Raw genomic sequence first — 12,517 nt, forward strand, 5'->3', positions numbered from 1 at the left:
ACTTACTCGTTTGAGGCTGAGTCGACATAGGGGAGGCCCAGGACCTGTTCAAATAATCGTCACCGGTGGTGGCCGTGATCGGGAATCGAACTAGGGTCGCTAGGTTCGTAGCGCAACACGCTAACCACTACACTACTGCTCCCCCCACACACGTGCGCGCGCGCCCATAGGTACACATACACGCGCTTGCGGCAGACACACGCAACTTTCAGGGTGCGTACGGCAGTAAACGACTGAAATAATAAAGCAGCAATGCTGCGCGAAGAACGCCTTAGACCTGCAACACATTTGTATGGCACTGTACCCGTGGAGGGTTGGGGGGTGCGTGACATCAGCAGGCACACTGCGTGACGCTTCCGCATACGGGTCGCATGACAGATGTGACGTCACAGCTCACTTGCCGTGCAAAATATATGCATTATTGCGCCCCCCCCCCCCAAAAAAAAATACAAAAGTCTATTTTTATTTTTGCATGGTGTACAGTCTGGAAAGTACCCACATGGCAAATTTCAAGTTTGTTGCATGTCAGGAAGTACGCTAAACATTTTGAACAGACACATTCACAAATTTCCCTTTTTTATTTATATAGATAAAGGTTTTTGGGTTAGATCGCGCTACTTATAAATACGTTGGGGCATGATACGCTGGTTGACCTGCTGACACGTGACCGAATGATATTGGAGGGGGGGCTGCTGGGTGGTCACGTGGTCTAAAAAATATCTCGGGAGCCTTCGAGAAAGCTCGAGAGATCTGGAAGGTGGGCGGGGTGAAGGGCGGAGCCAGCCCCAGCCCAGGGGGATATAACGGGGCCCCGTGAGGAGCTCGGGGTTCTTCGTGTGCTGGTGTGAAGAAGATCCACGTCGGGGAGAATAAGCCTCGAACCACGCGGTCCGGGACCCAGCTTGTGGTCCGGGCCGGGATAGCGAACCGTGTCTAGGTCTGCCGTAGCGTGGTTAGATGGACATTCGATACCCGAGTATATATTGTGTGATGTTAGGTTGAAGTTACTTAATAAAGTGTTGCTCCCAAGACAACGTCTGCGACTCGGACTAACTACACAGGTGTGTCACATGATAAGTGGCTGATTACTGATCTATTACATACTTCATTTCTAAACCCCGCTCTACCGGAGCGGATAGCATTTCCGTCTTTGCTCTGCTAACTGTTGGTCACCTAATTTACAAACCTATAGCCCATATTTTCAACCTGTCCATCAAAGAAGCATCAGAACCTCTAGAATGGAAATATTCCTATGTTCACTTCACAAACGGGGCCCTAAAGATGATCCAAATAACTACCGACCTATCTCAATTTTGTCCCCGTTGATGACATTTAACAAAAAATAATAATTTCACCAGGACATAACCGGATTCTCCAGAAGATTTTCTTGTAACTATCTTTGCAGTAATTTGAGTTTCGTATCATTAGGAAGGAAATTGTGGATTGCAACCTGTAATTACACTATTTACAGTGTCAATTGCTTTGTTGTAATTTAATAACCATCGTCGACCGACATGTTCGTGATTCGCACGAATTTTGGTTATAAAAGTGGACTTATTTAATTTATTGATACATGAAAGAAAATATATATGCGTTGTAGTTTCATTATTTTGTCTTCAAAGTGTTAAATGTCCATTACAACTTGATGGCATAGAATAGTCGCACCATTTTAATAATTAAAAACATCTTTATTCATAAACACAAACATTGTCTTAAGAATAGCAATTGCTGCCATGCTGTCATTATACTTAATACGATTTTTGTTATGCTTCATTAAAACATGATTGCGTTTTACATTGCAAACATGTGTTCAGGTGTTCATGTAAAGTATTGTGTCCAGCTATTTACTTCTTATTTTCGTAACCATTCAGATCTCAGATTGCTTTGCAGTCTGGAGATATTAGAATCCAGTACTGCCAACCCGTTCCTAAATTCTTGATCATCGTGAGTTGTAAATGAGGAAAATGTAGATAAACTGTCAGAGAGTGCCGACTGCACTTGCATCTTGTTAAAGCTGACATTTTCTGCTGGTTGGTATGGCTCCTTGTTCAATGAATTACGGATCACCCTGGGTCCAGATGGGGTAAAGAGACCACTATCCTCCATTCGATTGCGTTCGTTCACACTTATCGCGTTGGTTGTTGGAGATTTGTACGATTGTTCTTTTTCTTCAACCGCAACACCACTGTCCCTTTCAGGAACCATTGTTTCTATCAGCAAAGCTGGAGATATTGGAACGTGAAGAAGCTTACAAACTTCCTTTTGTCGAGATGGGCGTCCTTTATTGCATGTAGCTCCTTTCGTAGCATCATTTCCTTCATTGTTAACAAATTGTTTAATTGCAGGTGAATCAGTCCTTTGGACCAAACCACCATTATTACTCGAGTTATTATTTGTACCTATTGCTATGGATAAGTAAGAGGTATGTTCATGTTCTGGAAGGCGCCAAGTTGAATAGTCGTTGTCTTGAGATGTACATTTACTTCGGACAGTGTTTACATCCAAGTCCAACAAAAGGAGAGACATTTTATGCTGCAGGGCCCTGTGAAAATACAACGATAAAATAGTTTACCTTTTTATATGTAAACAATGAAATAGAGTACGGGAATGTGATTGTATAGCCTGCCTTGTCATGTCTTGCATCCTCTTCATCTCAAATTCTTTCCCTTTCAAGCTCATTTGTAGGATCTGCTTTTCTCGATCAGAAGCTTCCAGCTGCTCATGCAGGTTCTGTACGCTGATATGAACGTCTGTCAGGTCTGACAACAAATGATCATGGTTAATGCTCATAACATACGTACATATTTTCATGCCGTTTGGCCAGTCACACAGTGACTCGCAGTAAACCCACAAGAATAACATTTGTGCAACATTTATTTGAATGAAATGGTAACGGTGCAGCCCTGTAATTGCTTGATCGTGCCACTACTGGTCGAAAAGGCCTCCACCAGGAGCTCTGGGGCAAAGAAACATCTCTACCACCTCGACTTGTGAAATGAAAGCTAAATTGTCGTACTGTATGGACTTCATTATCCCGGCCACAATGTTATTAATCCATGCTCCTATTATATATGTCTGTGTCCTGTTAAATAAGTATAATTACAGAAGTGTGTATTATAGTAATGATCATAATAGTTGCACACCTTATTAGTATGAAAGAGTGAACATTATCCTAAGTATACAGATTGACCACAGTTTATATGAAATAGGCTAGCCACTCAATCTGACGAACAATTATTGAAGGTTATACAATAAAGGATGTTAAAGGCTTTTGGTTCAGGAAATATTTTTCGTAATGAGATACCATATTTACCCAAAAATAAATTATTTTAGTGCAGAAAGTCCTTCCAAAGTTACTTTAGAAACCTTAATGAGAGCCCATCTCATTGTCTTATTCCTCTTCTAATGTGTATCTTGTTACTTTCTTTCGCATAGATAATGAATCCAATGTTCTCTCCCAGGAGCGAGTATTTACAATTCCCCAATCATAAACTTTCTTTTTGCTGCTTTCATGCCTTCCATTGTTGTGACCTCTTACGTGTTATGATCCCTGTGTAATTTTTTTAGCACAATAATTTTATGCAGCTCTCTCAAGCAAAATAATGTTTTTGAAATGAGGGGAAGCCTTTGATGTGAAATTTAAAACTTGAACACTCGCCTTCACAGGATAAAATAATGAAGGCTACTAGCTGTGGATATCAATCAAAAGTGGGATAAAATACTTAATAAAAATGAGATGCATGGATCAGGGAACGGGCACAAACAAAGACGTCATATTGACTGTAAATAGTGTGGCTGCTGGGATGTTGTATAAAGTACTTGTTTTCTCCATAATAGAGGTTTTTTTGGAGGGTCTACATGTTTATTTTATTACTTATATTCTTCACAATTATGATTATTATCATCTTGTGCTGTGTATTATATAGTTTTGCATTTAACTGAGACATATCTGAGAGAGTCCTTTCCCATAAACATCTGTCAGTTTACCGGCTATGGATGAAGCAAGTCTGACTTGTGATGAAACAGTGTCAACATAAATCTAGTTTTCTTGTGTTGAATCAATGTCGTGGAAATGAAGGGCACTCAGAAGACCGTGTGGCTGATGGGATGTATAAAAACATTTTATATTTTTTTATGTGACTGGACAGATATGGGAAGGAGGTGTATTATCTCCTTGAAAAAAAAAAGGAAACTGGACTTGGGCAGCACATATCACTTGCAGGGATGATGGCCAATGAAGACTGAGGATAAATGGCAGCCGAAGGAGAAAACATTCCCAAGAGGATGAGGACTACAGAGTGGGAGTAATGAGAACAGCTTAAGTGTGGGAGTGAGATGGATTGCGGCATCGTGTGACTATGGGACGGGGACGGCGGCGGTATAAAGAGGCCTTCATCTAGCAGTGGACTGACCATACCCGACGATGATTGAGAAAGTTCTGCAGGCATTGTACGATATAACAGTATCATGTAATAATCCTTGAACCAGTAGTTAAATTTATATACCCTGCATTGTATACAAATCTTTTGCATTGATCTACTCTCAGGATAGATGATGAATCTGTGGGCTAACACGTGCCAATATGTCAAATTAAAATGAAAGGCAATTGAATGAGAGCCCAGAGTACCCTGATCACTTTCATTGTCATTCTGATCAAGTAGGTATTCTTGATTATCAAAATGTTTTTCCACTCGTCTGATATGATTTTTAATTGCCAAAGGAGCCTAAATCCTTATGGGACTGCAATGCGACCTTAAGGGTCTGTGATGAATCTGTGATGAATCCTTTACAAATATAAGTGGCGAGTGATTTCTGAACAGGTCCTGCTCCCCAACTTCACCAACCCCCACTGAGCAGTGTAGTGAGGTATGGTCAAGCAATCCCTCTAAGCATGGTGTGGGGAAGCCTTCATCCAGCGCTGGATTAACAAAGGGCTGAAATCTAGCTCGACGAACTAACAATATGGCACTGAATCTGAAAATGTACATTTTGTATGAAACTGTTCTGTATAGATGGGTTTTTTTTTGTTCACACACATGCACTTTACTGTATAACATGCCTGACTCTGCACGCCTTAGCTCAATTTCCAGCTGCTGCTTTTGGCAAAGGAAATTCCTCTCGCGCTCTTGCAGATTCTGTGCTGCCCTGTCGTGCTGTTCGTTCTGCTGCTGCAGTGCCTCGTGTAGGCCCCATTTTTCCTTCTCCAGCTGCTCCGCTTGCTTCCGGCTCTCTTGCAGTTGCTTTTGCAGAAATGAGTTTCTTTCATGAAGTGCTAATCCTTGGGAAAGAGTGAACATACATTTCAATACATTTTGCTTTTGTACAGCGCTCTTAATGCAGAGCATCCGAGGGCACTTAACAAAAAAAACTCTAAAACCACTGGCCAATCAATCCAGCCAAAGGATAAGCAAATGCAAATACATTTAATGTGTTTCACATCAGCATGCCTTGGGACAAAGTTCCATTGCCAAAGGCAGGGAGCAGACCGACTGAAGGCACTTGGCCCACTTTAAACTACATCTAGGAACTACCAAGAGTTCAACATTCATGGAGCGTAAGCTACCAACAGTTCTTGTAAATAGACAGGCCCAAAACCACGAAGGGCCTCATAGATAGAAAGTCTTGCACATAGAGAATAACATTGATATGTAGATTAGACATACTTTAGCCATTAAATTAATGTTTCTAAGGTGTATCGATTTAACGCCCCCCCCCTTACCGCCCGTTTTTGTAAAGTTATTGCCATTCAGTATTGCATTCCATTCAATAATTTTATTTAACATTGTGGTGAATGTAGTGGCCACGAGTGGGGTTAGTTATATGAACACATTACCTTACTCGATTCTTATATATGAGATTCTATGCAATTATCGTCTGCATAAAAAATTATATTAATTGACGAATCGATGCATCGTTACACACCGAATGTTAATATCACCAGGGGTGTAAATAGCTCAAGTATTCACCAATATACGCATTCATATGCTGTACATTAAAACGTGTTTGTTAGGAAACGAATAAGTAAATGCACTAGCAATGAAGCTAAATATCATCTGCTAATCTTAGTTGTTTGCAGGAGGTCTTGCAGAATGCATCATTGCTGAAATACAATAGACTCAATGCCCTACAAATTCAATCAACACTTAAAGGTGTACTGTACCACATGAGAATTTCCTGTTCAAATGAATGAGCCGTCATGGTGGGAGCGTTTTGCTTTTATAGCACAAATGTCAGTACATCTTTTAAGATTAGAGTTTGTACATACCTTTCACGTCTGATGCTGCTGTTGTTGCATTCGCTTGTCTTTCATGTTGTCTCAGTTCTTCATTCATCTCTTTAATTTTTCTAAACATAACACAATTGAAAGTGTGTGTGATTGTTTTAACATGCTTATATATTTTTTCTCATGTAAAATATGGCAGCATTCATATTCTCTGGCTGGGGCAGAATATAATAATGATGCCTTTTAATTGTCCAGAAAAGCCTCACCGAGTCTTAAGACTGGGTCCTAAGACTAGATATAATTCGCCAGTTTGATTGAAGAGTGAACGTACAAACTTCATATTCTGAGTCAAACACCACCTGGCCGCACGAAGTGTATGTCAACAGGTGTAATTGGAGAATGCTCAGTGTAAATACATTCTTTACATATTTTCTGAGTATATTTTAGTCTTGGATTATAATATGAATGTTGTGTCTAAAGTCACAACAACACTCCATGTCTTGAATACATTTAGTTTCATTTACAGGCTGTTATCACTCCGCTGCCTGATTAAGGCCTCTGCACACCATACTTCACCATGCTGCTCCATGTAGGTTGGTGAAGGGGGTGGGGGGCCCAGGACCAGTTCAAATATCACTCGTCACCGATGCTAGCCATGGCCAGGAATCAAATTCAGGTTGCGAGGTTCATTGCGCAAATCTAGTTACATGTTATTACTGCAGTGAATAATTTGTAATGCACGTGGGAATGTAATTGTGCTATATAGCACAGAGCAAGGTAGAGAACAAGTGTTTCAGATGGGGAATTAGGTAGGGAAATGGAATGGCCTTCACCACCTCGATGGGAAGATGCTAAAAACATATACAATCCGTGAATGGCAATGCATTTTCACTTTTTTCCCTGTTTAGAAAGTTGCATTGGTTCAACGTGGTGTCAATGTAATGAGTTCCACCTTCGCAGTTGGATGTTCTCACTGCGCAGAGGCAGCAAGGCCAAAGCGATGTCAGCCTGGGTGGTAACACCGCTCACTGCTGACGGCAAGGTTGGGACCTTTTCTTCCAGCTCTTTCACCAGGCGTGCTACGTTCTCTCCTGCACACAGACATTAAACAGTTACGCCATGAGCATACCCCATATATTTTATATTTAACTCTGTCACTCGAGAGATAAACCCACACACACTACATACAGTCTTGAGGGATTGCCTGGCAGGGTCTGTGCCTTGCTCTCTGTCTGCCAAGTGCTGTCATGTACCAAAATATGATACTCTATAACACTCGCGCGTGTCATTCTAGCACGTCGGTAAATGCTTATTATTGTTTAATGTCAAATCAGTCACACTCAACCCTATTGGCCAATTGTGTCGCACAGAAATGTTACCAATAGTTGCGGTCAGCTGCCATACCCACCTTAGATCAGCAGTGTTGCAAATATATTTCCAAAGAACGAGGATAATACTTCTTTACAACCCTTTTGTCAATCCACTGCCCAGCGCATGGATGTTGATTGACCATACTTCACCCATGCTGGTAGGTGCAGGATTGGATGCAGTTGACAAAAAAATATTATCAACTTGATGCTAGTCTTTTTTAAATCCTTTATATTAAGTTCACTTGCTTGCTTGCTTGCTTAGGAACGTGCAAATATTTCCGTCGTTTTTTAACCCACTTCCCGTGATCTAATCGAGCTGACATTTTCCACACAGACTCGTTGTGCATGACAATTAATGTTCGTGAAAAATTTTTTCCAAAATTTTACACTTTTTAGGACAAAAATATTATATTTAATTACCAATTGCTTAATGCTGCCATGCAATCATCTGACCCATAGGTGGCAGCCATCTCAAGCCAGAGGACGAGAGGACTCTAGCCGCCACGCATATAAAGGATTTATAGTGAAAAACTTTGTTTTTACGGGTTATACTTGTTTGTTCTCCTTTTAGCCAAGGGGATATTAACGTGACATTGTGTGTGCATTGTTGTGTGCATTGTTGTGTGCATTGTTGTGCGCCTAATAATAGAGAATCAACATCGTGCATGTGTTCCACCACACGGAGCTCCCCCTGTCCTCCTCCCTCTCCCCTGCTACGTGAGGAAACAAAACAGCCCCCCCCCCCCCCCCCCCATTGTCTGATGGGTGTACCGAGGTGCAATTCCTCCCTCCTCACATCTCTACCCCTCTCCCCCCATCTCTGCTCAACCCCATCCCTCTCCCCCTGTCTCTTGCACAGCTCTTTCCGCCGCCCACTCTGGAACCCTGAAAGCAGCTACATTTGGAGGCTGGCCCCCTCTTTTCTCTCCACCTGATGAAGACCGCTTGTGTTGCGATCGAAACGTCGTGGGTTTTTGCTTTAAATTTAGATTTTTGTTTTCTATCTACGTGACTTTACCGAAAGAACCAAGAATATGGCAGGCGCCGCAGGGAAGAAGGGTGGGAAGCTGGGTCATAGAGACCCTCTGGGAGAAATATTTTGAAATATAAACCTTACACTATAAACAGGCCATTATTATACTGTATACAACAATGCATAATAGAACAATACTATATATTTACACTGTGGGAGCAATGTTTTGAGAACAATATATGCACATACAGTACACAATGTGCATTACTGTAATCAAGCGTTGTTGATTACTTATATATAATGATGGAATGGAATTCGTTCAGCAGAAATAACAATCCAACCGTAAATGAAAACATTTGTGCCACTTCTCCTCCATGGTTTCCCAATCACAAAGTTTTTAGAATGGTATAAAAAAAATAGTTCTCGAAAAAAAGGTTCATTTGAAGGGCAGTCACAAAAATAGAACTCTGCCTCAACCCAAATATTGTCTGCATATTTGCACTTTTTTTTCATCTCCTATTTTCTCTTGCACTATTTGTCTATTGGTTTTGCTTAGATGGGCTTGCTACACCACACATTCAGGAGTGAATTCAACCGTACACTCCAATGAGATATATCGATTGTGCCCTACTCGTGATACCCATGCCCCACGTTTCTAGCCTGGGGGGACGCGAACGGCTTCTGTTTGTCGAGTGCCCAGCCTCCGAAATTCCCAACCCTTGAAGAGGTTGGGGAATTCGTAGTCAATGGAGACTTTTACGTCCATGTTGACGACCCACCTGTTTATAAGGAATTCTCTTAGTTCTCTATCTTGTCTCTTTTAGGATTTCTCTCCCCAGTTACTTCTTACTTATTTTATCCTTCACCATGCTCAGCGATCAAAGGTCCATTGTTTAAGGCAGCCTTATTAATCGAATTAATTGTTGAGCTGCCAGTAAAATGATCGCACGTGCATGACAAAAAAATTGCAATTATTTTCAGCTATGTTTTATAGAAAAAATTTAGCTACTGTATGAGTTTAGTTATCCTGTGTCCTAGAGGGTCATAGTTTACTTCAATTTGACAAGAAAGTTTTTTGCAGCCAAATCAACTCCTGAGAGCAACACATGGGAAAAGCTTGAGAGAATATTTTTTAACATGTAGCCCAACCAATAAAACCAGACCTTGTTTACACCACTGCCTTCAACCTTTCCCTACTTGTAGAAGTTGGTGACTATTTCTCCATTGCGTGTTACATATTGCAGTAGGAGTCTATTTTTCTCTCTCAGTTATTTAGTAGTAGGTGGGTAGTGTCTAGTTGCTACAAAACATGGTGACCTCATCTTCTTGGTTCTTTCGGTAAAGTCACGTAGAAGGGAAGTAATAAAATAATAAAAATAAAACATAATAAAACAATTCTCACGACGTTTCGGCCACAACGCAAGCAGCCGTCCTCAGGTGAAAACCAGGTCCGTCGAGGCGACAGAGTCTGAATGAAACAGCACACGGGCTTGGAGCATATATATAAGCTGGGCGCATTGACAAAGGAATTTGCATATCAACAGGAATTTAGCATATTTATGGAAAATGCAGGAATGTGATTAGTACTGCATATGCATGTACATTATGCAGGATTAACAGCATCAAAGGGAGCTGCAGTTACTGCTGCTGCAGCAGTTGCTGCTGCTGCTGCAGTTTCTGCTGCTGCTGCAGTCACTGCTGCTGCTGCAGCTGCTGCTGCTGCACTTGCTGCTGTTGCACTTGCTGCTGCTGCTGCTGCAGTTGCTGCCTTATCCATTTTAATATAACACTATGTATTAAAATGGATAAGGCAGCAACTGCAGCAGCAGCAGCAAGTGCAACAGCAGCAAGTGCAGCAGCAGCAGCAGCTGCAGCAGCAGCAGTGACTGCAGCAGCAGCAGAAACTGCAGCAGCAGCAGCAACTGCTGCAGCAGCAGTAACTGCAGCTCCCTTTGATGCTGTTAATCCTGCATAATGCACATGCATATGCAGTACTAATCACATTCCTGCATTTCCCATAAATATGCTAATTTCCTGTTGATATGCAAATTCCTTTGTCAATGCGCCCAGCTTATATATATGCTCCAAGCCCGTGTGCTGTTTCATTCAGACTGTCGCCTCGACGGACCTGGTTTTCACCTGAGGACGGCTGCTTGCGTTGTGGCCGAAACGTCGTGAGAATTGTTTTATTATGTTTTATTTTTATTATTTTATTACTTCCCTTCTACGTGACTTTACCGAAAGAACCAAGAAGATGAATCCCTGCAGTCATGGTGACCTCAGTTTATTTCCTGATCACGGCTAACATTTGTGGGGATTGATATGTTAACGGGTTGTGAACTCACCTCTACCAATCCATCCAAATGGGTGTCGTAAAGTATGGTCAAACAACCCCCTGACACTTTGGGAATGTCTTCATTCCAAAGTTGATTGGCAGAGGGCTTTATCGTATATTACCTTTTTATTTTAACACACGAATATGAACATGCTTTTTTGTAAAGGTCAGCTGATAGCGATGGTAATTAGCATTCCACTTGAAGGTATAGTGTGCACATATAATCTATCTTCAACATACAAACCAATTTGTAGTTGCACAAATAGGAAACCATAATGTGCATATTACCCCCCCCCCTCTTTAATGTTAAGCAAAAGTTGGGGTGGGGGGGGTGTCTTATATGGTTTGTATGCGTGACCAGATTTGTATAACTTTATTGGCATTGAGTACAGGTTTAGGGGTGTGTCTCACTCTCCAGTGTCTTATAATCTTGAAAACATGGTACAGTATATACCTAGTGATACATTAATTTATTGATTCCAAATCTTGACTTAAAGCAGGACTGAGAAGGCGATGGCTTTGAACCTATCTACATGACTTTACCGAAAGACCCAATGGATTATTGATTGATTATTTATTCCACACTGATTTCTAATGACCCTCTTTCGTCTCCGCAGGTGATGACATATTGTGAACGCGACAGTGTTATATTTTGGAAAGAGTGTTCAGAGACTTAATATCCATGTGTATTGAGATTTGTGGGAGGATAGGCTCGGAATGAAAATATTGTTTCTCCAGAATGTGTCCCTATCATTTTTGTGGGGTACCTAGAAACACATGGGTCAACCTGTATACTGTATTTTGCTGCAGCCATACAATATACAGGAAGGACTCTTCAGTGTGAATTGCCAGATGGGTTTAAGAGAGCTTTGGAAGAAAAAAAAACAGCAATGCTCGCAGTGTTGTTTGTAAGAATGCCAGCTGACACAACACTAGAGGTTCTGACTGTAGAGTACATGCAGATTAAAAGAAATCCTCTACCTTGTCCTGTGAGCAAGGATTTGAGCTCCACAAGCAATTCTCTCACTGTGGTGGTTTTTGGCGGCGACACCTGGTGGCTGGTGCTGTTGGTACCATCCTCATTTTCAACGATGTGGTTCCCAGGTTTGTGGACTCTGTCTGTAATCGGCTGGCTTAGCCCCTGATCGACATGTGACGACTCTTTAGCACCGTGCAGCCAACTCTGATCCATCACTGTCATCCCATGGTGGTTAAGACCTGTAAATGTAATATTACAAAAAAATACATGTCATGCAAAACAAATACTGCATACATGTTTAATTAATTTAACACATGCACTATATTTTGGGTGGTAGCACTAATCCTTGTGTACAAACGTTGAGGCACTCGATACAAGGATTGTGCAATCCTTCAGCATTGCCCGAGGGCGTTACAGAAAATGTTACATTGTAGGACTAAGAAGGCGACGGCTTTGGGAAGGTCTTCATCAAGCAGTGGATTGATCATGGCTACTGATGATAAAAGTATGAAGTGGTTTTTTTTCGCTCCCAATTCTAATTATGTCTATCCTAACCAACCTGGTGTACTCGCTCTACTGTATAGTATTGTAATATTGTATGCTTTATAAAAAAAAATATTGTGATGCAATTTGAAAG

The 12,517-nt window shown here is 41.4% G+C and overlaps 1 protein-coding gene across 1 annotated transcript; it reads right to left on the reverse strand.

Annotated features, from left to right (window-relative positions):
* Positions 1–4,212: 4,212 nt before the first annotated feature.
* On the reverse strand, positions 4,213–12,203 carry LOC133346233 (coiled-coil domain-containing protein 14-like). The gene is made up of 5 exons (XM_061557773.1): positions 11,883–12,203; positions 7,176–7,314; positions 6,266–6,345; positions 5,060–5,278; positions 4,213–4,241 (listed from the first exon to the last, which is right to left on the reverse strand). The coding sequence occupies exons 1-5, from the start codon at positions 12,100–12,102 to the stop codon at positions 4,213–4,215; spliced, it is 687 nt and encodes a 228-aa protein (XP_061413757.1). The 5' UTR covers positions 12,103–12,203.
* Between the last annotated feature and the right edge of the window lie 314 nt (positions 12,204–12,517).

The sequence above is a fragment of the Lethenteron reissneri genome, chromosome 23 (genome assembly GCF_015708825.2).
Source record: "Lethenteron reissneri isolate LAM-NWPU_2019-01 chromosome 23, ASM1570882v1, whole genome shotgun sequence".
Lineage (NCBI taxonomy): Eukaryota > Metazoa > Chordata > Hyperoartia > Petromyzontiformes > Petromyzontidae > Lethenteron > Lethenteron reissneri.